At 34.5% G+C, this 26,232-nt stretch overlaps 1 protein-coding gene across 1 annotated transcript; it reads right to left on the minus strand.

The window, feature by feature from the left end:
• Positions 1–714: 714 nt before the first annotated feature.
• Positions 715–2,339, minus strand: LOC131158096 (molybdate transporter 2-like). The gene has a single exon (XM_058112695.1). The coding sequence runs from the start codon at positions 2,226–2,228 to the stop codon at positions 804–806; it is 1,425 nt and encodes a 474-aa protein (XP_057968678.1). The 5' UTR covers positions 2,229–2,339; the 3' UTR covers positions 715–803.
• Positions 2,340–26,232: the final 23,893 nt, after the last annotated feature.

Genomic DNA, 26,232 nt, shown 5'->3' on the forward strand with positions numbered 1-26,232 from the left:
GTCCAGAATGATGCAGGAACTTTAGCATATTTGACATCGTACCTGGGTGCCGACACGGCGCATCGCTTCGGGGCGATGACCTAGCCCACCCTCGCCCACTTTTTGCTACATCCAAGTGGTTTAAGTGCAATGCGTCGCTCGTAGGGGACGCCCCAGTAAATATTCGGTACGGATTCATATCAAAATGATATGTCAAATTTTACACTGACTGTCAGTTACCTAACGCAACCATCCTCCTTAACCTGGGCTTGAGACTAGCTGTGTGCGAAAAAATTACGCTACCTTTGAACAGTCTAGAAGTTAAAAATCCCAAGTTCCATGGAATCCGGCAAGCATAGTATTTCAGGGATGAACAAATCCAGTTCCACTAGATGCTCCACTACAGATTTTGAAAGCATGAAAGGGCAAGATACCCAGTTGGCTGCCTGCAAATGCATCCTCCTAAGTCCTAAGCTTGAAATATGCCTCTTAGATAGAATAATTTGTACACCATATGTCATTCCTATTGGAAGGGCGGCAAAATGACACGTAGAATTTCTACACACTGAGACGAAAATTCTAAAATGAATTGTCTGTTTTGATTCAATCGCACATTATTGGATTTTAATTTACCTTTTTGTTGGGGAATATAAATTTTGTATGACTTATTTATTAGAAATAAAAAACAGAAATAATAACTGAAATCTCCCGATTAAAAAAAAAAAGACCAAAAAATGAGAACGTTTAAAGGCCTGGGTAATCTTCATCATATTAAATACAGACAGCATAATCAATTACAACACCCAAATATCTTCCTGTACAGACTAAGGATTGGGACTGAATTCATCACCAGCGGAGGATTTAGACTGGAAGAATCCGAAGGCAGAGCAGTCCATCTGCCTCAGCTTCATCAGCAAGAACAGCACCATTCCACAGCCAAATCCCAAAGCAGCCCCATACCCACTCAACGACACTGCTGCAGAAACCAACATCACAAATGTCTCTTCCTTACTGTTCATATCTCTGGAAGCCATGGACAATTCGATCCCCGCAAACAGCAGTAGCACCCCGAGAATTCCAATTGGGAATTGGTTCAAGATCCTCACGAAAGAATTCCCAAAAACCAGCCCAAGCACCACCTTCCCCACCCCCAAAAACGCCACCGAAGCGCCGCTTCGGCCACCGAACCGGTACTGCCCCGCCAGCCCACCGGCGCCGTGGCACACCGGCATCGCCCCGAACCAACACCCAATCCAATTCATGGCTCCGACGCTGACGGAAACAGTCGTGGCCGACACTTCCCGCTCGGGGAACAAATCCGACGATAATTTACACACCGCAATCACCGAATTTAAAATGGTTAATGGAATTTGCGGAATCGCAGCTTCGAGGAACCCGATTTTCCAATCCTTCCATGTGATTTTCATCAAGCGGATTTTAGAAGGACCAAGAACAAGATTCTTGAAAATTGAACGATCTCGGAGAAAGCATATGAACAATCCGAGTAAGAAAACTAAAAGAGCAGCTGGAATTTTCGCTAGAATCCACAATCTCCGACGAACTCGGCATCGGGAGCGATTTGAGGAAGTGGGTTCCTCGAGATTTGAGGCGTATTCGTCGCTGAGAGAAGAATCGCCGGCTCCGGTAACTAGAACAAGGAAAGTGACAGCAGAGAGCGCGAGTACTAGGCCGTCGAGACCGAGCCAGGGCCGAGAAGAGCCCGATTTACCGGCGGCGAAGTCCTGATCGAAGCGGATGTACTTGATGGCGCTGAAGGCAAAGGCGAGCCCTTGGGAGAGCTGGATGCCGCGGACGACGGGAAGAGGGATGATGCGGTACAGAACGGACATAAGGCCGGTGGCGCCGAGGAGGAGGGAGACGGCGGCGGTGGAGAGGCCGGCGGCGATGATCTGGGGGAGGGAGATGTGCTGGGAGATGGCGACGGCGGCGATGGCCTTCATGGGCTGGACGGGCATGGGGATGCCGAAGAGGAGGCCGGTGGCGATGTTGTAGAGGCCGGTGAAGATTAGGGTGGTGCCCAGGTCGAGGTGACTGACCAGCGTTAGGGCGAGAACTATGGGGATGTAGGTGCCAAGGTCGCCCACGGAGCCGCCGAGTTCGGACCAAAGGGTGGTCTTGAGGCGGAGGGAGGCGGGGATCGGGAGAGGGCGGAGGAGGTGGTTCCGCCAACGCTGACGGTGGAGGAGAGAGGCGGTGGCTGTTGGTGTTGGTGATTGGATTTCTTCCATGGTCGTCGTCGGAGATGCTTCCCCTGTGCTCTGCTGTGGGAGCACCGAGGATGATGAGTGGCTATGTGGGATTGGATTAGATTACGAATGTATGGGAGGAGACGCTTTCCCCTTCTCATATTCCTCAAATTTACATTTCTTTTTAATGTAATTATTAAAAATAGGTTAATTAGTACTCAAAATGTATTTTGAAGTTTAAATTTAAATTTTTGTAAATTAAAAATAAATTAAATATAATTAAAAATTTATTTTGTTTGAGAATATATATTTTAAGGCTTAAATTCTCATATGTTTGATATTAAATATCAAAATCTATCTCTTTAAAAAAAATTATATATTTATTTTTAATATATAAGATGACAATATTGCTCATTGGTTTTCATATTAGAGGAACAAGCCCAAATCTTATAAGATGAATATTTTTTAATTTACTAGGCTTTAATAGAAGAATAGATATAAATAAATTATAATTTGAAAAAATATCTTTTGTAATTTACTTGTCTTTTAGGCAAGCTCTATCAGCACTATATATATATATATACAAGTGAAAGTGTTAAATAGAAATGTAACGTGATTTCATTTATAAAAACTAAAAGTAAAATTATCATTTAATACATAAAAGTAAAAGTAAAGTCTTAATAATATTTTATTTGGAGTCTCAATAGCATCTCCATTAAAAAAATTATTTTAAACATTGTTATTAATGAAAGTCTAGAAATATAAAATACATTATTAATAATTAAATAAAAGAGCATGATTAATTATGGGTTTATTTGGTATCATTGTTATTTCTTATTTTTTGTTTTCATTTCAGTGTAATAAAAAAAATTATAAATATGTGTTTGTTTATATTATTCGCTTTATATTTATGTTATCAAATTTTAGCTATTTGCAAAAAAAAAAAATTAAAAATTAAAAATTAGATTTTATAAATTTCAGTTGTTTCGACAACTTGTTATTATATATATTTAACAACAAGTAGAAATAATTTCTTTTTTGAATCAAATCATTCATTTTGTGCGCACATTTTAATTAACATTAAATTAAAATCATTGAATGAATTTAAATATAATTAAAATAAAAAAATACATAAATTTTTTTAAAAAATAATAATAAAAGTCAATTACAAAATACTTTTATCCATTTTTTATTGTCATATACAACAAGATTGTTATTGCAATGTGAATTTTTGAAAATATGACATTAACTGTAATTTTAATTTTTTACTATAGTTTTTTTGCTTTGTGTTTTGCACTTTTATTATTTTAATCATATTTTTTAAACACTATTATTAGTTTAAAGTTGAAAATGAATATTAATTTTTACAAATATTAACCAAGTAGGCTGATAATTTCTGGCTTTTAGTTTTTGTTCCTGATTTTTAGTTTTTGTTTTCATCATTTTTGATAGAAAATACCAAACAACCCCTAAAAAAAACTAAATTTTAATTTTTTTGCAAATAGTTAAAAATGAACAATAAAAATATAAAATTGATAACGTAAATAAACATATTTTTAAATTCTATTTTCTTCTTGTATAAAAGGGAAAACATTAAACATAAAATAGTAACCGTGCCAAATAGATCCTAATCTTTGTGAGGGCACTTCCTTCTATTGATATTTTATATAGCAATACTATTTTACATGACATGTGACCATCACATATCCATGCAATAATAACCCAAAAAAAAAAAAATAATAAGAAAATAAGTAAGTGGTCCTACTACTGTCTTACCTTCTTCCCTGCTGTTACTTGGACCTATGATCATGTGAGCTTATTACTACAAAAAATAGCATTTTTAGCAATGAAAAAATTAGTGACGCAATAACAATCATCACTAATAATATGCTATTATTGACGAAAAACAAATTTGTCACTAATAGTTAAGTCATTAGTGACGAAACTCATATTTGTCACTAATGATGCATTATTAGTAATGATTTTTTGTTCGTCACTAAAAGTAAGTTTTCATGTTCTAACTATCGCGCGAGAATATTAGCAACGATTTATCAGATATTAGTGACGGTTGTTGACCATCACTAATAGTAGTTTTTTAGTGACGATTCTTAAAAATCGTCACTAGTAGTGGTCTTTTAGTGACGATTTTTGGAATCGTCACTAATAACTCCTGACTCACTCTAAAAATTAGCAGTGCAAAAGCTATCCCAAATATAAGAGTTATGTCGTGTAATAATTAGCCCAAAAGGTTAGATTGTTTCCTCAAGGAATGCAGTTTGGTTACAAACTCACGTAAAATAGAAAGAAGAAAATAAGAAAACAATTTACTGAACATAATTTAGATTCGATTTCTGAGGGTTTTTGAAAGTTTGTGGCGAAATTAAAACAAAATGAAACCTAAAATAAGAACATAACATGCATAAACAATAAAATAAATACTATGAAATTAAACAGACCAACCAACTATGCTAACCTAATACAATCTATTCAATCATTCAAATAAACTGTATGAGATTTTACAAGAAAATTAACCAACTCTTTAAACATTGAAATGACAAACTAAGACAGAAGACTTTATTAATTTCATAAGCATTCAACAATTAGATAAACTTAAAAATTGGCCTAAACAAAACTAGACTACACCTAAACAAAGTCTTAAACAAAAATAAATTCAACATAAATAAAGTCTTTAAACAAAAATAAACTACACTCAAACAAGATCTTAAGTAAATATAAACTAATTTAAACAAAGTCTTAAACTCAACCAAATACTTAAACAGATTAAATCCACATTAAGATGAACTTAAATGAAAATTAATCCAACAATATTAAGTTCCATTAAATACTACAATGACATTGAAGTTTAAACAAACTAATTAATTAAAGGAACAAGAGAACAAGAGAGAGTGAGAGAGAACTAAAACAAAAATTAGTCTAATAAAAAGGTTCTTCAACAATAAAATAACTCAACTTAATAATGAAAATAAGATTAAAAAAAAAATGCAAAATTTTACAATAAAAAAAAAACTCAAACAAATATTTAAATTCAAACAATGACTTCAAATAAAAGAACAAATTGAACTAAAAAAAAAAAAATACTCAATCAAATTTTAAATTCAAACAAAGATAGAGAGAGAGAGAGAGAGAGAGAGAGAGAGAGAGAGTTATGAGGTGTGTTTTCCACACAGCTGCTATCCTTTTCGTTTCAGCTATGCACAATTCCCCAAAGAGAAGACTCCTCGGCTCCCAAAAGAGAGAGAGAGACTCTTTAATGCCCTCTGTTGTGGTGCTCTACCCAAGAAAACCCTCATGTTGATTGTATAGGTCATACCTGGTTTTGATAATGACAAATACTCAAGTATTTGATGGTTATCGAATTTGTGTGCAGATATATATTAGCAGATCAATTGATGGCACATAAAGACTCAAAGTATAAAGACCCTAAAGTTTTCTTTCATTGTAATTTATATTATATTCAATTCGGGTCTGTAATAGTAAAGTAGGAATGGTTTGTAATAATCTACGTATCATGCATGTAGGAATTACAAAGCTCAAATGACCATTGACAGACTTCGGTCAACTAACGCCAGGTTTTTGGGACTAACTCAAATACCTTAGAAAGTCCTTAGGTCCCTGCACAGACACATAAAATAGTCCCCATAATCACTTGCATTATCAGGGAATCAATTGAAGTGAAAATGGATATAAAGGACAAATCTGTGAGGTTTCGGGCGACTGAACCCTGGGTGTTCAAAACACCTTAGGCGACCGAACCTTTGCTGAGTCAAAATGTTGACTTTGGTTTTGGGCAACCGAACATTTTTTGAATGTATCGTCTACAGGAGACCAAACCATAACTTTGATCTTTCCAACCAACTCAGCAGCCTGAACTTCATGTTCAAAATAGTCTCGGGTTACCGAACACATAAGTTCAGGTAATCGAAATCTTGACTAAGCACCCGAATCATAGACAGTGTGAAAATCGCATTTGTTCAGCCAACAAAACCTTGACTTGGGCACCCGAACTTTAAAAAACTATTTTTCTCATTGAGTTTATTCGGGCGACCGAACTGTGGGTTAGCCACCCAAAAACTCTCGAGTTATTTTATTTTTATGGAGGTTAAAGAAGGTTAAACGAGGTTAATTTTATTAAACGGTTTTAAAAAAATTTTAATAAAGACCTCTATGTCCCTAACGGTCATAATTTGACCCACTTCTATATATATATGGGCTCATTTGTGAAAATTAAGAGGAGATTAGCAAGATCATTAGTAAAAATCCTCTCAAATTCAAATAGCTTATTTTTGCCTATGCTGCTTCAAATACTCTCATACACTCCTTCCTTTGATCAATCCAAGGATTGTGATTTTTCTTATTGTGCTATTACTCCATTTCAAATTGCTTATTACTCTCATTATATTGCTTGTTGATTGTTACTGATTTTGGAGAGTCAAGCAAGAGTTAATCCACATATTTATCTTGATAAATCTTGTGTTAGGAAAAGTCATTAGCTTGAGGATCTTAGCATTGTTATTGCTCGATTCCTAAAACTATAATTTTGTGTGCAAAGTATTTTACAAGTTATATTTATCAAACAATTCTTGTGCTTATTTCATTGGGGAAAATATTTTTTGAGTCAGTTTGAATATTGTTGCTAGTATCTTTGAAACCCTAATCTATTAGTGAGATTTGTTATATATTGTTTCAAAGGTTAGCTTGTTTAAACACTCTTGTGCATACTTGAGATTATCATTGTATTGAGCGTAGATTGCACATATACACCACTGAGCTTATCGTTCTTACATGTTTGGTGTGCATTGATTAGTGATTGTGCTTAGTGGTACATATCAACTTGTGTAAGAAACATTTCCATGTACGCAAATTTTATATTTGCTGTATTCTAGGTGTGGGTCTAAAAAGGGAGACTAGCCTTATTGAATAGTCCCAGATTGACTTAGACCCGGTTAGGAAAGTTAAGTGCACCATCCTGGTAAGGTGTAGGTTGAGGTCAGCCCCATTAATTGACCTAATTGTAACCGGTGCCACTCCACTCGTTAAATGAACCGTAGTTGAATCGTTGTGCTGGTGAGCCAAGGCGGGGATGTAGGCACTTTAGGCGAACCCCAATAACATTTTTTGTGCGTGCATTTAATTTTCGCATTTTAAATTACACCATATGAATGTTTGTATTTTACTATTGTGAATGATTGGGTTTATAATTTCATAGACAAACCCTAAGTTAAGTAATATTATTGCTAGATTAGTTGAACCTAGGAGAGAAATTTCAAATACCCAATTCACCTCCCTCTTGGGAATACACCAAAGCTAACACCTCAGCTGCCCTTCTTTTCGCCCCCCTTTAAAAAGTCATAATTTCCCCCTTTTGTTAGCGCATGACTACCCCAGGTGTCAAGCCTAGCGCATGGCCTTCCTGTTTCTCCCAGCACATGGAAGGCCTACGACCCTCTTCATTCTCATGCATGCATGGTTGGCAGCCCACGTAGCTTCCTTTAATTCTCATAACCCATCTTCTCATGCATAGCCCATGCACGTCTCACGCATGCCTAACTGTTGCATCTGAGTGGACCTCACGAATTGCATGGCCAAGCTATGTTGTTGGTAGCCCACGAAATGCATGCACGTCACGACTTCCTTTTCACACACGCATACGGCCTACACAAATTTGCATGTATGGCCCCTTCCCTTTTCAATTTCATTCGTGGTCTGGCTTCATTTGCATGCATGGCACAGCCTGAGACCCTCCTTAATGTTGCATGGCCCATGCACGTTTGCTTCAAGGCACGACCCTTCTTCTTTTATCTTCAAGCATTACCTGCAATGATTAAACATGAATATTCGTAAATTTATGGGCAAAGCTAAGATAATTATCTCAAGATTATCAATTAAGCTCGATGATTAAAATACTAGACATAATTAAGTATTTAATTAAAATTGTAACACTCAATTAATATATTTAAATTCTTAATTACGCAACTTTGACGCGTAATCACACCCCCCAACTAACGTTTTGTTAGTTTCTAGCAAATAACGTGAATGCATTCATACCAGGAGAGTAATAACCATAATTCAAATACTTTTGAAAATCACATGCCATGAAATATGCTTAATAAGTTTAGGAACACAGGAAATTGATTAACCCAAGTTAAGTATTGAAATTAGGAATAGCTTCCCAAGAGGGGGGTGAATTGGAATCTTTTTATATTTTGATGTTTTTTTTTAATATTTTTCTTTAGATACTGAATAGAGCACAACAGATAATTTATAAACACTCCTTAGAATACTTGTAATTTAAACAAACAAGATAATCAATAAAGCTAAAACAATTTAATCACTCAATCAAGGATGATATTGCTTTTGTTGATTTCCCTATGACTATGTATCACCTGCTTTGAATTAACTTTAGTATGTGCCTCTCTTGATTGAGATTTCCGCAGATTAACCAACGTACTCCCTTTTGGGTTTCCGCAAACGGTTAATCGAAACATACTTTCTAAATACTAAGAATCTTTATTTCCTTCTCTTTGAAACTTGTCACTTGCACTTTGAAGTCATACAACACAGCAAGCAAAGTATATAAAATAAAGAGAAAGACACAAGATTTTTACGAGGTTCAGCTTCAACACAGCCTACATCCTTGCCCTTGGCAAAATACCAAAGGTTTCCACTATAGCAGTTTCGTTACCGGGTGGAACAACGCCTGTTTACAATCACTCCTTTGGTCAAGGCTAGAGTCCGCCTTCTCCAAACAATATGCCCTTGTTTGGTCAACGTTCCAACAGCTTGGAATCATTCAAAATCTACAAGAGAAATATCAAAACCTGATGTACAAGAGAACCTCACTCACAGAGCAAATTAGTACAGATAAGAACTATGTACTTCAAAAGATAAAATATCAAGAATGAAATAAAATTTTGAAGCTTTTCAAAGAATTCACCAAAATCCTTTTCTTGAGATGAGAAATCAGTAGTTCTTCAGGATTTGATGAAAAATCAGAACAACAATACTTTCAGCTTTACAAGAGATTGAGTAAGAGACTTTGAGAGCAAGAGAGCTTTGAGAGAGTTTCAATGCTTGGGATATTTTTAATTTATAAGAACCATGTATTTATAGAATTTCAAGTAGGTTCCGTTGTTGTAAGAGTTTCCTTAAAGAGTTTCCCAAGTTGTTAGAAAATTTGGGTTTCAAACGGCTATAATTTAAAAATAAGAATTTTAGAATTTTTGCCCGTTGAACAGTGTTCAGTCAACTGAAGTGTCGTGGTCAGTCAACTGAAGTTCCTTAAACCCTTAAAAAATTGAACTCAATACAGGTTCAGTCAACTGAAGTTAGAGTTCAGAAGACTGATGTCGCAGGTTCAGCTGACTGAAGTTGCAAGTTCAGTAGTCTGAAGTTTCTTATACCCTTAAAATACAAGGTTAGTCATCTCAAGTCAAGGTTCAGATGTCTGATGTCGTAGGTTCAGCTGACTGAAGTCACAAGTTCAGTCGTCTGAACTCACTGTTGCAACTCTCTGCCTGTTCTGGAAATTCTTCAGTCATCTGGACTTATTCTTCAGATGATTGAAGTTATTCTTCAAATGTTTGAACTTTTCAGTTCAGTCAACTGAAGTCTCTACTTCAGTCATCTGAACTGAAAAGTTTAGTCAACTGATCTTACTTAAATCTGTTGTATAAAAAGGCTCTCTTTAAAACTCTTTTACTCTCTCATGAATTTAATAAAAACTTAATTAAATAAGTCTTTAAACCTTGATAATCTCTTAGAAAAAGCTTCAAAATATATTTCAAAGATATTTTGCCTTTTGAAATACTTACACATATGTTTCCTAGGCCTTCAAGCTTGAGTTCTCTTAGCTCTTGAGATGTTTTGAACAATTTTCTTGAGCTTCAAATATATCAGGCCCTTTTTGAATCTCTGAGAAGATATCTTCATACTTGACTTATACTTATTCTTCTCTTAAACCATACTTGATCCATATTTCCTGAAACATCAAAACTCAATCTTTTTCAAGTTAAATCATCCTTTGTTTGTTATCACCAAAATCAATTGAAAGACCTTGTTAGGCCAACAATCTCCCCCTTTTTGATGATGACAAACAAGGAATAATGATAAAATGTAAAATGAATTACTCCCCCTTACTATGAACATTAATAAGCAGTTTAAAAAGAACTCCCCCTTGCTCATGTAATTCATATATAACAAAGAATTAGGTTCACAAGCTATATTGTAGATCCATCAAGATCAAAATCACAGATATGATTGTAGTTTATGTACTTTTACATAATCCAGATTTACATAATCCTGATTGCAGTTCAAGTTCACATATACTCAAGTGCATCCATATTCTTTTACATAAAGTTCACATAATCCATTTACTTGCAGGACGTTCAGTTTTTTTTATGTTTTATCTTTACTAAGCACTACTCGTTCTCCCCCTTTGGCATTAATCAAAAAGAATAAGCCAAACAAAACAAAAAAAAAAAAAAAAAAAATTTGTTGAGATGATAATATATATATATGTCCCATTCATCAAAAGGTTACATTGAAGCAGGAAAACAGATAAGGTAAAATACATAAGTTGTGATCCTTTTAAAACAAAAAGTTACATAGAAACCTAAACTAGAAAACATCTAGCTTTCCTAGTCTTCTTCTATAGAATCATCTCCTTTTCCTACTTCTCCTCCTCCTTCTTCTTCAGTGTTTTCTTCATTACCTTCATTTTCAGAATTTCCTTCATCATCATTATTTCCATCATTAGTACCATCATCGTCATCATCATCATTTGCACTCTAATGAGCAGTGCTAATGTCCATGGGATCACTGCTCTTAGAAGTTTTGGCATGATAGTGCTCTATAAGAGTGACTTGTTTATCAAGTGATGTGACCTTTGCCTTGATATTCTGAAGACCAGTGCGTACTTCAGAAGAGAAACTAGAAAAGTCTTGTTGAAAGGATAAAAACCAAGAAGGTGCTTCTAAAGATGAGCCAAGTTCTTGTGTGGAAGAGGATTAGGCTGCTGTTGATACTGGAGTAGAGGCTGAGGCTGAGGCTAAAGCTGAACCTGCTGCAGATGCAGGTGGTGCTTGTGTAGACTTAGCAACTTTCAAATACCATCCAGTATGTCCCTTATCATAGCCCATTTGTTTGAGAGAAGTTTCATTAAAAAAATCATATCGAGTCCTCTTTATGAAAAACTTAGAAACATTGGGAACATTTAGTTGAGTAAAGAGGAGTGTAAGAATTCCTCCATAAGGAAGAATAACTCGATTTGATTCCAACTTAGTCCATATCCAACGGACAATCAAACTAGCCAAATCTAACTTCTTGCCTTTAAGTAGACACCAAAGAACAAAGCACTCGATATAAGAAAGATGATCAAAAGAGCCTTGTTTTGCTAAAATATTAGTTGAAATGAGTTTATGAAGAATTTGGCTTTTTAAATTCAATTGCTTGTATAGTGGAGGATGTGCAAAATAAACAGGATCATGTTCCATAATCATAAGAAGAAATTCTGCAGGAGTGAATCCTTATTCTAGGATCCAAGACTGAGAAAACACAAGACAATTAAAATCTCCTTGAGCAATTTTGAAAATAGGAGATAATATTTCAGAATTCAACACAATTTTCTTTCCTTTAACTTCGGAAGTGTAAATCCCATGTTCATATTGCATATTTGCATAGAAGATTTTGATTAAATGAGGAAAACAACCCTTAGGTTGTTGAATGATAAAGTCATACCGTCCAATATCACGAAACAAGTTAAGAATATCAGGAAATTCAGTGACAAAGAATGATACATCCAGAACTTTACCTAAGATTGGTTCTATAGAACTCAAGGAATTTTGATAACGGATTCGAGCTTGAGGAGCAACTAACCACTTATCAATATTTTGGGTTTCTCTGCCTGAAGAAGGACCTTTGTTCGCAGTCCGCTTGGTGCGAGGCATGGAGATACAGATTTGCAGAGACCCTAGATGTCTGTGAGGAATCTAAGTAGAGTAGAAATGGGGAAGTGAAGGGAAAGTGAGGGAAAAGGAAGAGTTTGGAGTTCGGATGAATGAGGCAAAGAACTTCAGAAGTCTGAAGTTAGGGTTTAGTCCACTTGAAAATATATAACTCCTGCGACTTCAGATGACTGAGGTTAAGTACAGACGACTGAAGTCTGAAAAACCTGAAAGTTTAAAAGTCAGTATGAGTTCAGTCGTTTGAAGCCCTAGGTTCATTCAGCTGAACTCTTCTGCTACTGTGTTCAGACGTCTGGGGTGTGAACATCAGACGTCTGAAGTGTATATAAATTCTGGAATTTTTCTTCTAAAACACTTCTCTGCTGTGAATTAACCCAAGTTCTCTCCTAATATGTATAAATCTTTCTTCACATAGAAGTTTTGTAAAAATATCAGCCCATTGATCACTTGTACTTATAAATTCAAGAATTATATCTTCCTTTTGAACATGATCTCTCAAAAAATGATGTCTTATGTCTATATGCTTAGTTCTTGAGTGTAAAATTGGATTCTTAGATATATTTATGGCACTTGTATTATCACACTTTATCGAAATTGTTTTACATTCTAAATTAAAATCCTTTAATTGTTGTTTCATATATAGGATTTGTGCACAACAACTTCCTACGGCTACATATTCAGCTTCGGCAGTAAATAAAGCTATAGAATTTTGCTTCTTTGAAAACCATGACACTAATGAATGTCCTAGAAAGTGACATGTGCCACTTGTACTTTTTCTATCAATCTTACATCCAGCATAATCAGTATCAGAATAACTTATCATATTAAAATCCGTGTCCTTTGGATACCATAACCCTAGATCAAGTGATCCTACCAAGTACCTAAGAATTCTCTTTACAGCTATTAAGTGTGATTCCTTGGGGGCTGATTGAAATCTAGCACACATACACACACTAAACATAATATCCAGTCTACTAGCAGTTAAATATAGTAGGCTACCAATAATTCCTCTATAGTGACTGATGTCTACGTGCTTGCCTTTTTCATCTCTATCAAGACTTGTAGTTGTACTCATAGGAGTTCCTATTGGTTTACTTTGTTCCATATCAAACTTTTTAAGCATATCCTTGATGTATTTAGTTTGATTTATGAAAGTTCCATTTTTGGCTTGCTTTATTTGTAGTCCTAGAAAATAATTTAACTCCCCCATCATACTCATCTCAAATTCTTTTTGCATACATAAAGCAAAGTCTTGACATAAATCTTCATTTGTAGCTCCAAATATAATATCATCCACATATATTTGAACTATTAACATATCATTGTTTTTGGTTTTGATGAATAAAGTACTATCAACTTTTCCTCTTATAAATTCATTTTTAAGTAAAAATTTACTCAACCTCTCATACCAAGGTCGTGGAGCTTGTTTCAAACCATAGAGAGTCTTTGTCAATTTGAATACATGGTTTGGATTTTTAGAACTTTAAAAACCTGGAGGTTGTTTGACATATACTTCTTCATTTATATATCTATTTAAAAATGCACTTTTTACATCCATTTGATATAACTTAAAATCCTTATGAGCTGCATAAGCTAAAAACATCCTAATAGCTTCCATTCTAGCCACGGGTGCAAATGTTTCATCATGATCAATTCCTTCTTCTTGATTATACCCTTGAGCCACTAGCCTAACTTTATTTCTTACAACAACTCCATTTTCATCCTTCTTGTTTCTAAACACCCATTTAATTCCTATAATTGATTTATCTTTAGGTTTTGGTATAAGTTCCCATACTTGACTTCTTTCAAACTGATTTAATTCCTCTTGCATTGCTATAATCCAAGAATCATCATTTAAAGTATCTTCAATATTTTTAGGTTCATCTTAGGACAAAAATGCATAATTATTACAAATATTCTTTAGTGATGCCCTTGTTGTTATCCCTTTTGATGTTTCACCAGGTATTTGTTCTTTTGGGTGATTTTTATTATATTTCCATTCTTTAGGAAGATTCAGATTTTCTGCAAAGTTTTCATTTGAGACACCATTATCCTTTTCTTCTTTTATTTCAATGTCCTTTTCTTTTTGAAGAATAACTTCTTTTTCATCATTCATGTCTTTGGTGTCATAACTATTTGTTTCATCAAAAGTTATATAAATTGATTCCATGATCATAGAAGTTCTTTTTTTAAAAATCCTATAAGCTTTACTACTTGTAGAATAACCTAAGAAGATACCTTCATCTGATTTTGCATTAAAGTTTCCTAGATCATCTTTAGTATTTAATATAAAACACTTACAACCAAAAACATGAAAGTAGGAAATATTAGGTTTTCTATCTTTCCAAAGTTTATAAGGTGTTTTATCTATTTTTGATCTTATTGAAACCCTATTTACAATATAGCATGTTATATTTACAACTTCTGCCCAAAAGTATTTAGGCAAATTATTTTCATTTAGCATTGTTCTTGCCATTTCTTGTAAAGTTCTGTTTTTCCGTTCAACAACTCCATTTTGTTGTGGAGTTCTAGGTGCTGAAAAATTATGAGTTATTCCATGTTTTACAAAATTTTTCAACTTCCTTATTTTTAAACTCTCTTCCTTGGTCACTTCTAAAACTTGTTACATTGTAACCTTCCTCATTTTGTAATTTCTTACATAAGTTTATTAATTGGTTACATGCTTCATCTTTGTTTGCTAAAAATATTATCCAAGTGAATCTTGAATAATCATCTACTATAACAAAAGCATATTGTTTACCACCTAAGCTTAAGGTTCTTGTTGGACCAAATAAGTCTAGATGCAAGAGTTCTAGAGGTCTTTTAGTGGATATGTATTTTTTCTTCTTAAAACTAGTTTTTACTTGTTTTCCCTTTTGACATGCATCACACAACTTGTCTTTTATGAATTTAGAATTTGGTAGTCCTTTTACAAGATTTTTCTTAGATAATTTGGATAGTAAATCCATGCTAGCATGACCTAGTTTCCTATGCCATAACCAACTTACTTCATTCATAACTGTTAAACAAGTTATGTTTTGATTTGCTATTTTCTCAAGATTTATACAATATACATTATTTATTCTATAAGCCATAAACATGATTTCTTTGTTTTGGGGATTTTGGATAACACATTTTTCTTTCATGAAAATTACTTCAAAACCTTTATCACTTAATTGACTAATACTTAAAAGGTTATGTTTTAGTCCTTCCACTAACAACACATTATCGATAGTAAGTGAAGATTTTTTACCAATTTTTCCAATACCAACAATTTTTCCTTTGGCATTGTCGCCGAAGGTGACGTATCCCCCATCTTTTTGTTTTAGAGTAGTGAACTTAATCTTGTCACTGGTCATATGCCTTGAGCACTCGCTGTCCAAGTACCATTTGTCTGTTGTCATTGTTGTCCTAAGGCAAACCTACAATGAGGAATACTATATGTTAGTTTTTGGTACCCAAATTCTTTTGACTTTCTTCATTTTGTTATTAGTTCCATTATTTGCTTTCCACTCTCCTTGAACTTTAACATATTTTCTTTTTAATGGACAATTGAACATCACATGACCTTTAGTTTTACACATATAACAAGGGGTGTGTTCATGTTTGTTATTTGATGAGGCACTAGCATAAAACTTGGCTTCCTTAACAAAATATCCCATGTATAGCTTTTTATTCTTTTTATTTGTTTTACCATTGTAGCCTATTCCTTCTTTGTTTCCATGAAGCCTTTGCTGTCCGATCATCTTTTCAAAGTTTTCTTTACCTTTGGTAAAATCATAGATAATCTTTTCTTTATCCTCAATTTCCTTTTTGAGTTCATTTATTTTCAAATTTTTCTTATTTAAGCCTTCTTTATGAGCTTTATCTAACTCTTGTTTTACTACATTTAATTCTTCTTCCAACTGCTTATTATAAGTATGTCTTTCTTCTTCAATAGCTTTGAATGATTCAAGTTGTTTTACTAGCTTTTGATTTTGATCTTTCAAAGTTATATTTCTTTTAGAAACTTTTATAAACCTTTTATGGAGTGAGAATAACTCAGATTGTAATTCCTTATAAGAGGGCAAGCTATCACATGACTCATCACAGGACTCATTTTGAGATTCAGATGAAGAGTAATAAGAATTTACCTCCTCATTGTTTGTCATGAAGCATATATTCGCCATCTCCTATTCACTTGATTCGATTTCATTTTCGCTGGAGCTCGAGTCATCCCAAGTAGCTTTCATTGCTTCCTTATTTTTCTTCTTGTCTTTCTTGAATAATGGATAATCTGGTTTAATATGCCTTGACTTTTTGCAATGATAACAAATTGGTAGATCATTCTTACCTTTACTTTCTTTCCTACTTGTCTCTCCTTTTTCAGTTTTCTTTTTATTAAACTTTCTAGGAAACCTTTTATTTCTTCTATAAAATTTTCCTAGTTTCTTAATAATGAAAGCCAGCTCATCTTGATCTAAGTCACTTGTTTCGATTTCTTCTTCACTAGTGCTATGACTAGATGCTTTTAGAGCTATAGATCTTTTATGCTTAGATTCAGGATTTCTTTCCTTTAACGCAACTTCATATGTGATAAGTGAACCTATAAGTTCATCTAATGAAGTAGTCTTTAAATTTCTCCCTTCTGTGATAGCTGTGGCCTTTGGTTCCCAAATAGAAGGTAGGCCTCTTAGAATTTTTCTGATCATTTCATAAGTAGTATAGGTTTTTCCTAAAGCACTTAAGGAGTTTATTATGTGAGTAAACCTAGTGTACATGCTTGATATGGTTTCATTAGAATTTATTTTGAATGCTTCATATTCACTTGTTAACATGTCTATCCTGTTATCTCTAACATCAACGGTTCCTTCATAAGTTACTTCTAGTTTATCCCAAATTTCTTTAGCTGTTTTGCAGGCCATGTGTCGGTTAAACTCATTAGCATCCAATGCACAATATAATGCATTTATAGCACTTGCATTTATTTGAAGCAATTTATAGTCTAGGTCAGTTATATCTTTCTTTTCTTTTAGAATATGTTTTCCATCAACTATTTTAGTGGGAATAAGATTTCCATCCATGACTACTTCCCAAGCTTTCCAATCCATGTGTTGGAGATATATTTCCATTCTCTTTTTCTAGAAAGTATAATTGTGTCCACAAAAGATTGTTGGACGGGTTGAGGATTGGCCTTCACCAAAGGGTGTTACTCCAATATTTGCCATTAGATCTTTTTATAGTTTTTTTATTAGGAATCTCTATAACTAGGCTCTGATACCAATTGAAATTAAAAATAGCTTCCCAAGAGGGGGGGGGGGGGTGAATTGGAATCTTTTTATATTTTGATTTTTTTTTAATCCTTTTTCTTTAGATACTGAATAGAGCACAACAGATAATTTATAAACACTCCTTAGAATACTTGTAATTTAAACAAACAAGATAATCAATAAAGCTAAAACAATTTAATCACTCAATCAAGGATGATATTGCTTTTGTTGATTTCCCTGTGAATATGTATCACCTTCTTTGAATTAACTTTTAGTATGTGCCTCTCTTGATTGAGATTTCCGTAGATTAACCAACGTACTCCCTTTTAGGTTTTCGCAAATGGTTAATCGAAACGTACTTTCTAAATACCAAGAATCTTTATTTCCTTCTCTTTGAAACTTGTTACCTGCACTTTGAAGTCATACAACACAGCAAGCAAAGTATATAAAATAAAGAGAAAGACACAAGATTTTTACAAGGTTTAGCTTCAACACAGCCTATGTCCTCGCCCTTGGCAAAATACCAAAGGTTTCCACTATAGCAGTTCCGTTACCGGGTGGAACAACGCCTGTTTACAATCACTCCTTTGGTCAAGGCTCGAGCCCACCTTCTCCAAACAATATGCCCTTGTTTGGTCAACGTTCCAACATCTTGGAATCGTTCAAAATCTACAAGAGAAATATCAAAACCTGATGTACAAGAGAAGCTCACTCACAGAGCAGAATAGTACAGATAAGAACTATGTACTTCAAAAGATAAAATATCAAGAATGAAATAAACTTTTGAAGCTTTTCAAAGAATTCACCAAAATCCTTTTCTCCATATGAGAAATCAGTAGTTCTTCAGGATTTGATGAAAAATCAGAACAACAATACTTTCAGCTTTGCAAGAGATTGAGTAAGAGACTTTGAGAGCAAGAGAGCTTTGAGAGAGTTTCAATGCTTGGGATATTTTTAATTTACAAGAACCATGTATTTATAGACTTTCAAGTAGGTTCCCTTGTTGTAAGAGTTTCCTTAAAGAGTTTCCCAAGTTGTTAGAAAATTTGGGTTTCAAACGGCTATAATTTAAAAATAAGAATTTTAGAATTTTTTCTCGTTGAACAGTGTTCAGTAAACTGAAGTGTCGTGGTCAGTCAACTGAAGTTCCTTAAACCTTTAAAAAATTGAACTCAATATAGGGTCAGTCAACTGAAGTTAGAGTTCAGATGATTGATGTCGCAAGTTCAGCTGACTGAAGTTGCAAGTTCAGTCGTATGAAGTTTCTTACACCCTTAAAATACAGGGTTAGTCATCTGAAGTCAGGGTTCAGATGTCTGATGTCGTAGGTTCAGCTGACTGAAGTCACAAGTTCAGTCGTCTAAATTCACTGCTGCAACTCTCTGCCTGTTCTGGAAATTCTTCAGTCATCTGGACTTATTCTTCAGACAACTGAAGTTATTCTTCAGATGTTTGAACTTTTTAGTTCAGTCAACTGAAGTCTCTACTTCAGTCATCTGAACTGAAAAGTTTAGTCAACTGATCTTACTTAAATTTGTTTTATAAAAAGGTTTTCTTTAAAACTCTTTTGCTCTCTCATGAATTTAATAAAAACTTAATTAAATAAGTCTTTAAACCTTGATAATCTCTTAGAAAAAGTTTCAAAATATATTTCAAAGATATTTTGCCTTTTGAAATACTTACACATATGTTTCCTAGGCCTTCAAGCTTGAGTTCTTTTAGCTCTTGAGATGTTTTGAACAATTTTCTTGAGCTTCAAATATATCAAGCCCTTTTTGAATCTTTGAGAAGATATCTTCATACTTGACTTATACTTATTTTTCTCTTAAACCATACTTGATCCATATTTCCTGAAACATCAAAACTCAATCTTTTTCAAGTTAAATCATCCTTTGTTTGTTATCAACAAAATCAATTGAAAGACCTTGTTAGGCCAACAAGTATCAATTGAAAGATTTACACACTATTTAGTAAATCAACTAAGGTAATGAAATGTAACAAAGCTCACGTGCATTAGAATAAGGTTAGAATTCCAAGATTGACTACCAATAGACCTTAACGGTTTCAATCACAACAATTAATTTGAGACAATCGCTCGGTCTTACTCTAATTCAAAACCATTATAGTGACGATTTTCACACTATTACACTTTAAAAGGCACCCTCTTTCTTGTTTAGTTAGAACCCCAGTAGTAGGAAGTCGTTTCTAGTACATGAATGTACAATGGTGGCTTTCACGCTACTACAATTTAAACGGCACCCACTTTTTTATTTAGTTAGGACCTCAGTAATAGGTAGTCATTTCCAATACACAACTGTTTCCCTTTTTTTATTTTTATTTTTTATTCTTTTTTCTCTTTTTCTTCTTTTCTTTTTGAAATTGATCCCTGACTTGTTTCTTATTTTCATTTGCTTCAAACTTTTTTTTTTTTTTTTTCTTTTTAAAACCATTAGGATATGATTCATTAGAGTCCCAAACAACTGAAGTATACATAAACTAAAAACGATCTAAGTTAGTCTTTCTAATTCTTCTAACATGTGTTGTGTGTGTTTAGAAAAACTTTCAACATCCTTCCTTTGGTTGAAACTAAGTAAAATGGATAAATTTCCCTTTTGATTTAAACTCTGGTTTGCACTACATCCTGCATGTTCCATATCTTCAAAAAAAAAAAAAAAAAAAATTTAGTGTGTAACGTTCACAAATAAGGAATTTAGCATGCTTTGAGCTCAATACCAGTACTTCCAAAAGGTGGACCAAACTAACATGCAACATCACATGTAAATATCACATTAAAACTCATCAGATGGAAGCACACAATTGCACATGTAAATTCTCTCCCTCCAATTGAATCGAAACATTGTCCTCAATGTAAAAGTATAAAGGAAACAAAAAAAATATGTGCATGGGGGAAGCAAACCAATAGAAAAAAAAATAAAAAATCATAACCAACAAATGCAATAGAAAAAGAAAATAAATATGCAAATAATAATAATAAATAAAACTAAAAGAAAAAAGAAAAACAATAAAGGAGAATGGTCAGATGACTCCCTTGGGGTCTTGCAGAAGCAAGACCTCTTCATGTGGATTGAAGGGAGTCGTAAATGGCTTGAGACGTTGTCCATTGACTATCAAACTATTGCCATTCTTTAGATCTACAATGTCTACCACATCATGAGAATGGACCTCTTTCATGATGTACGAGCCACCCCATCGAGACTTCAGTTTCCTAGGAAAAAGATGCAGTCTGGAATTATAGAGAAACACTTGCTAATTAGGGAAAAGTTGTTTGTCATGTAGCAACTTCATCCACTCCTTTACTAAGCGGGCATTGTCATAGGCTTCCCTCTTGGATTCTTCAAGCTCACAAATTTGCAACTTTCTTAAACCTTTGGCATCATCAAGTGAAAAATTAATATGTTTTATAACCCATAAAGCACAATACCAAAAATTTCAACAGGTAAATGACAAGTCTTACCATAAACTAACCTATAGGAAGACATCCCTAAATTTTTCTTGAATGTAGTTATATAGGCTCAGAGTGCATCAACTAATTTTTCTAACCAATCCTTTCGATTAGGACGAATCGTCGTCTCAATTATGATCTTGATCTCTCTATTGGCCAACTCAACTTGACCATTAGTATGGGGGTGACATGGAGCAGAGACCTTGTGGGTCACTCTATATTTTTGCATGAGTATTTCAAAAGGTTTATTGCGAAAATGTAACCCTCCATCACTAATTATCGCCTTAGGCATGCCAAAATGTGCAAACAAGTCTTTAAGAAATCGGATGACAACCCTATGATCATTTGTCTTACAAGGTATGACTTCCACCCATTTTGACACATACAACAACTAAAATGTAGGAATTCCCAAAGGTGTTCGAGAAGGGTCCCATAAAATCAATTCCCTAACAATCAAAGATTTCAAGAGTTAAAATAGGTATTAGACGTCCTAGCCCGCGAGTATATAGTCTAGAGGGGGGGGGGGAATGGACTCTTTTGCGGAATTACAAACTTTCTCTACAAAATAAAACACTTGGAAAGATGCAAACAATTATATCACAATATATGAAATTTAAATCATACACAATACAAATGATAAAGAGTATAGGGAGAGAAAATCAACACCGGCATTTTTACGTGGTTTGGCACCAAGCCTACATCCACGCCTTGAGACCAACTCAAAGATTCCACTATACGATCTCCTTCATCGGTGGAGAAGCCTTACAACTTGGGAACAAATCCCTATCCACTCACCAAGAGCCTCTTTGGTTCACAAAGAACCTTCACCAAATGGTCTTCAAAGAATCTCACAAGAATATGATGGAAATATAATATGATACTCTTCAAATGAGCAAATATTGAATACAAAGGAAACCTCACAGTATCTTCCAAGTAATGAATCAAACATAATTAAAGAGTAAGAGAAAATGAGCACTTTTGAATGAAGAACAACAATGCAAAGTGTTAGGTACTTAGGTTTTGGTGTAAAAAGATATTTTTTACTAAGAATGATCAAAAGCCTTCAAAACCATGTTAATACAATTCGAATAGCTTGTATTTATAGCTTAAGAGCCTTAGGAGCCGTTAACTAGCCGTTGGGGGGAAGAAAAGATATTTTATTTGGTAAACTAGCCGTTTTCTACCCGTTAGCGTCATTCGGCCCGTTGGACTTGTCAACTAGGTCCCTGCACTCGTCGACTAATGACATACTACAACTCATCGATGAATCCCTTATTTTCGTCAAAGAGGTCCCTGAATTAGAAAACGTTATCAACATAAAACTTGTGGACTTTTATCTTAGATTTTCAAGGACACCAAGATCATCCCATTTGGACTTTTTTGACAAAAGTTATGCCCAAAATACCGAAAGGTATTCAGGACTCAAGGCCGCACTATGGTAGTGACGATTGCTTTGTTTTTCCATATCAAAAAACATTTTAATGACTCAAAACTTTCTTGAACAAAAGTATATGAAATATATTAAGTTTAATGAAGATTAAAACTTGTCCAAATGAGTTTCCTTTTGAATATAAGATATCTTAATTAATAAAACACGTTTGAAAACCCATTTTGATATCTTATATGCTTAGTATGTCCTTTTATAAATATACTTGACTTTCTTTGAATCTTTAGGACATAAAACTTATTTTAACACAATTGGGACTAAGTATAAAAATGTTCTTAAAACTAGGATGTTAAAAACTTGTCCCTTTGAAAACATATTTGAGTTTTAGGATTCATTTGACAAACTCTTGTTTTAACTTAGAAAACTATGAATTATGAGTTTGTTACTTTTGTGCAGATCCTATATGCTCATGTGTCCTAGTATGCTTATGAAATGGCTCAACTCTTACTCAAAAATCAGGCAAGACACACACTGCAAGAGTTACAATATGCACTCACTCACACAACCCTTATTACAATTAATTTATACACAATAAAAACTTCAGGATGTGGTTTGGTGCTTTCGAGTCAACGTCCTTCCGATCTTTTCTATTTGATATCTACTCGGTCCGATCTTTGCTTCTGATTTGGTACCTCCATGTATCCAACACTTTGTATCTATACTAGATAAGATCTGTAAGGATGGAAAATATTAAGAAAAACAAATATGTTAATATCATCAAAACATATAAACCAAGATAGTGTAGCTGTCAGGGCTAACAATAGGGGAAAGAGGCATTTCATTCTTTGCTGTAATTTTTACAATTTTTTTTTATAGGGCTCACAAGTCTTGCAAAAATATTCAACATCTTTAAACATAGTAGGCAAGTAGAGTCCACTTTGCAAAAATTTTGAAACATTTTTCTTTGTAGCAAAGTGGCCTCCACATGCTCCACTACGGAAAAAATGCATCATAGAGGTAAACTCATCATCAGGCACACACCGACTCACCAACTGATTAGAACAATATTTGAACAAACAAGGATTGTCAAAATAATAGTGTCGCACCTCTGTAAGAAACTTATGCTTGTCTTGAGCTGCCCAATGCTCTAGCATTCAATTAGTGACAAGGTAATTTACAATATCCGCAAACCAAGAAGCGTGTGACACTGCAAAAAATACTCTTTAGGAAAATCATCATTTAAGGGAGGGAGAGATAAAGATACATCAGGTAGCTGCAAACGAGAAAGATGATCAGCTATAACATTTTCAACTCCCCCTTTTTTTTTTTGTCTCGAATGGTAATGTCAAACTCTTGAAGAAGGAGAATTCATTGGATAAATCTGGGCTTAGCATCCTTCTTTGCCAACAAGTACCTCAAAGCAAAGTGGTCAGTAAAAATAATAACAGGTGACCCAATAACATAAGAACGAAATTTATCTAAAGAAAACACTACAACTAACAACTCCATCTTGGTGGTGGTATAGTTTTTCTAAGCATCATTTAAAGTATGACTTGTATAATAAATAGCAGAAGGCTTGTTATTGACTTTTCGACCAAGAATGGCACCAAGAGCGAAATCACTAGCATCAGTCATGATTTCAAAAGGCAAGTCCCATCGAGGAGGTTGCATAATGGGTGCAACTATCAAGTGTTTCTTCAAAGTCTCAAAAGCCCATTGGAACTCATCAGTCCATAAGAAATCAGTATCATTTTGCAATAAAGCACACAATGGTTTAGAAAAACTACTAAAACCTTGAATGAAATGCCTATAAAAGCTAGCATGGCTAAGGAAAGACCAGATATCCCTCACTATCTTAGGGACGAGTAACTTGAAAATCAGCTCTACCTTGGCTCTGTTAACCTCTATACCATGCTTAGAAGCTAAATGACCAAGTACTAAACCACTACTTACCAAACATTTTTCCCAATTTAACAACAAATTCTTCTTTTCACGTCTTTTCAAAACAACAGTTAAATTTTTCAAACAGACATCAAAAAATTTACCAAACACCCAAAAATCATCCATAAAAACTTCACACATATCATCTAACATATCAGAAAGAATGTTCATTATACAGCGCAGAAAAGTAGTAGGTGCATTGCATAAACCGAATGACATTCTATGAACAGCATAAGTACCAAAGGGACAAGTGAAGGTGGTCTTCTCTTGATCCTCCGATGCTATGACAATTTGATAGTATCTAGAAAACAATAAAAATCATTACTAGCTACTTTTTTGAGTATTTGATCTAGGAAAGGTAACGGGAAATGATATTTTCGGCTAACCAAATTCGACTTATGGTAATCGATGCACATTCTCTAACCCATTACCTTCCTAAATGGGATCAACTCTCCACTAGCATTTTCAATGACAATTAAAACCAGATTTTTTCAAAACTGCTTGTGTTGGGCTTACCCAGTTACTGTCGGACATAGGATAAATGATGTCTGCAGCTAGCAATTTCAACACCTCTTTCTTCACCACCTCCTTCATGGTAGGATTTACTCTTCGCTGTGCATCACGAATTAGTCTCGCGTATCCTTCCAGAAAAATGTTATGGGTATAGATTGAAGGGTCAATACCTTTGATGTTTGCTTCGAAGTAAGATGAGAGGAAATGACCACCAGGAATGTCACCTCAATTGGGCCTAGAAAAACATACTTCAAGTCCTCAAGTAGTGGCTTTAACTCAAGTGTAGGGACTTCTTCTTCCGATGACTTCATGACTTCCGATAAGTCAAGAGCTTCAAAAGTTGGCTTACGCCAACTACTCATGTAACTTGCATTTAATAGCTGAGGGGAATCATTTATCTCTATGAACTGCCCCTCTAATTTTGTTAACTCTATAGACAAAGGAACTGTCTCATCAAATACATCAGGCTTCTCAGAAAAGTCATTCTCAAATGCACTATCAGAATCAAGTACCGATAATAGCTCTGAAATATCAAAGTCATCAATCAAATCAACCACATGTACCTCTGAGTCATCACAACCACTCGGCATCTTGCAAGCATTGAACACATTCATCTCCAATGTATATATTCTTGAATGTGAGCTTCACTACTCCACTTCAAAAATTGATCAATGCATTGGAGGTAGTAAGGAATGGATGTCCAAGAATGACAGGCACCTAGTAAATGGTGGAGACCGGCTGTTGCATATCCAAAACTACAAAGTCCACTAGATAATAAAATTTGTCCACCTGAACCAACACATCTTCAATAATACCTTGTGGAACCTTTATTGATCTTTCAGCCAACTATAGCATCATGGAGGTCTTCTTCAGCTCTCCCAACCCCAACTGCTCATATATCGAGAATGGTAGCAAGTTCACACTACTCCCTAAATCAAGTAGAGGTCTTTAAATGTGAGATTCATCGATCATAATGGAAATAGTGGGAGAACCAGGATCCTTGAGATTTTTAGGAGTTTCACTCAATATCAATGCGCTGACTTGCTCTATCAAGAAAGCCTTCTTCTTTACATTCAATTTAATTTTTATTGTGCACAAGTCCTTTAAAAATTTTGCATACGATGGAACCTATTGTATGACATCTAAAAGCGGAATATTAATCTTTACTTGCTTGAAGATTTTTTGAATCTCAGTGTGATATTTTTTCTTCTAGCCAGCTATCAACCTCTAAGGATAGGGTACCATAGGTAAGCATTCTTTGCTAGTCTCAATCTCCACATTGACTGACTTCTTCAATTCTGGGCTTGCTTCCTCTGATTTTTGTTTGGCCTCATTTGTTTCAGTTGTAACTTCAGGTGTTGGAACAATTGTTTGTCTCTCATTGGATATCTCAAGTCGGGGAACTTGTTTTCCACTTCTCAAAGTAATCACAACCTTCGTTGTCTTAATAGAATCCCTTGAAACATTATGCACTAGTTGCTGTTGTTGTCGGTATACTTGAGGATTTGCT

The sequence above is a fragment of the Malania oleifera genome, chromosome 6, assembly GCF_029873635.1.
Source record: "Malania oleifera isolate guangnan ecotype guangnan chromosome 6, ASM2987363v1, whole genome shotgun sequence".
Taxonomy (NCBI): domain Eukaryota; kingdom Viridiplantae; phylum Streptophyta; class Magnoliopsida; order Santalales; family Ximeniaceae; genus Malania; species Malania oleifera.

Coding starts and splice junctions, on each gene's coding strand:
- LOC131158096 (XM_058112695.1), bottom strand. CDS start 2,228: ATGGAAGAAATCCAATCACCAACACCAACAGCCACCGCCTCTCTCCTC.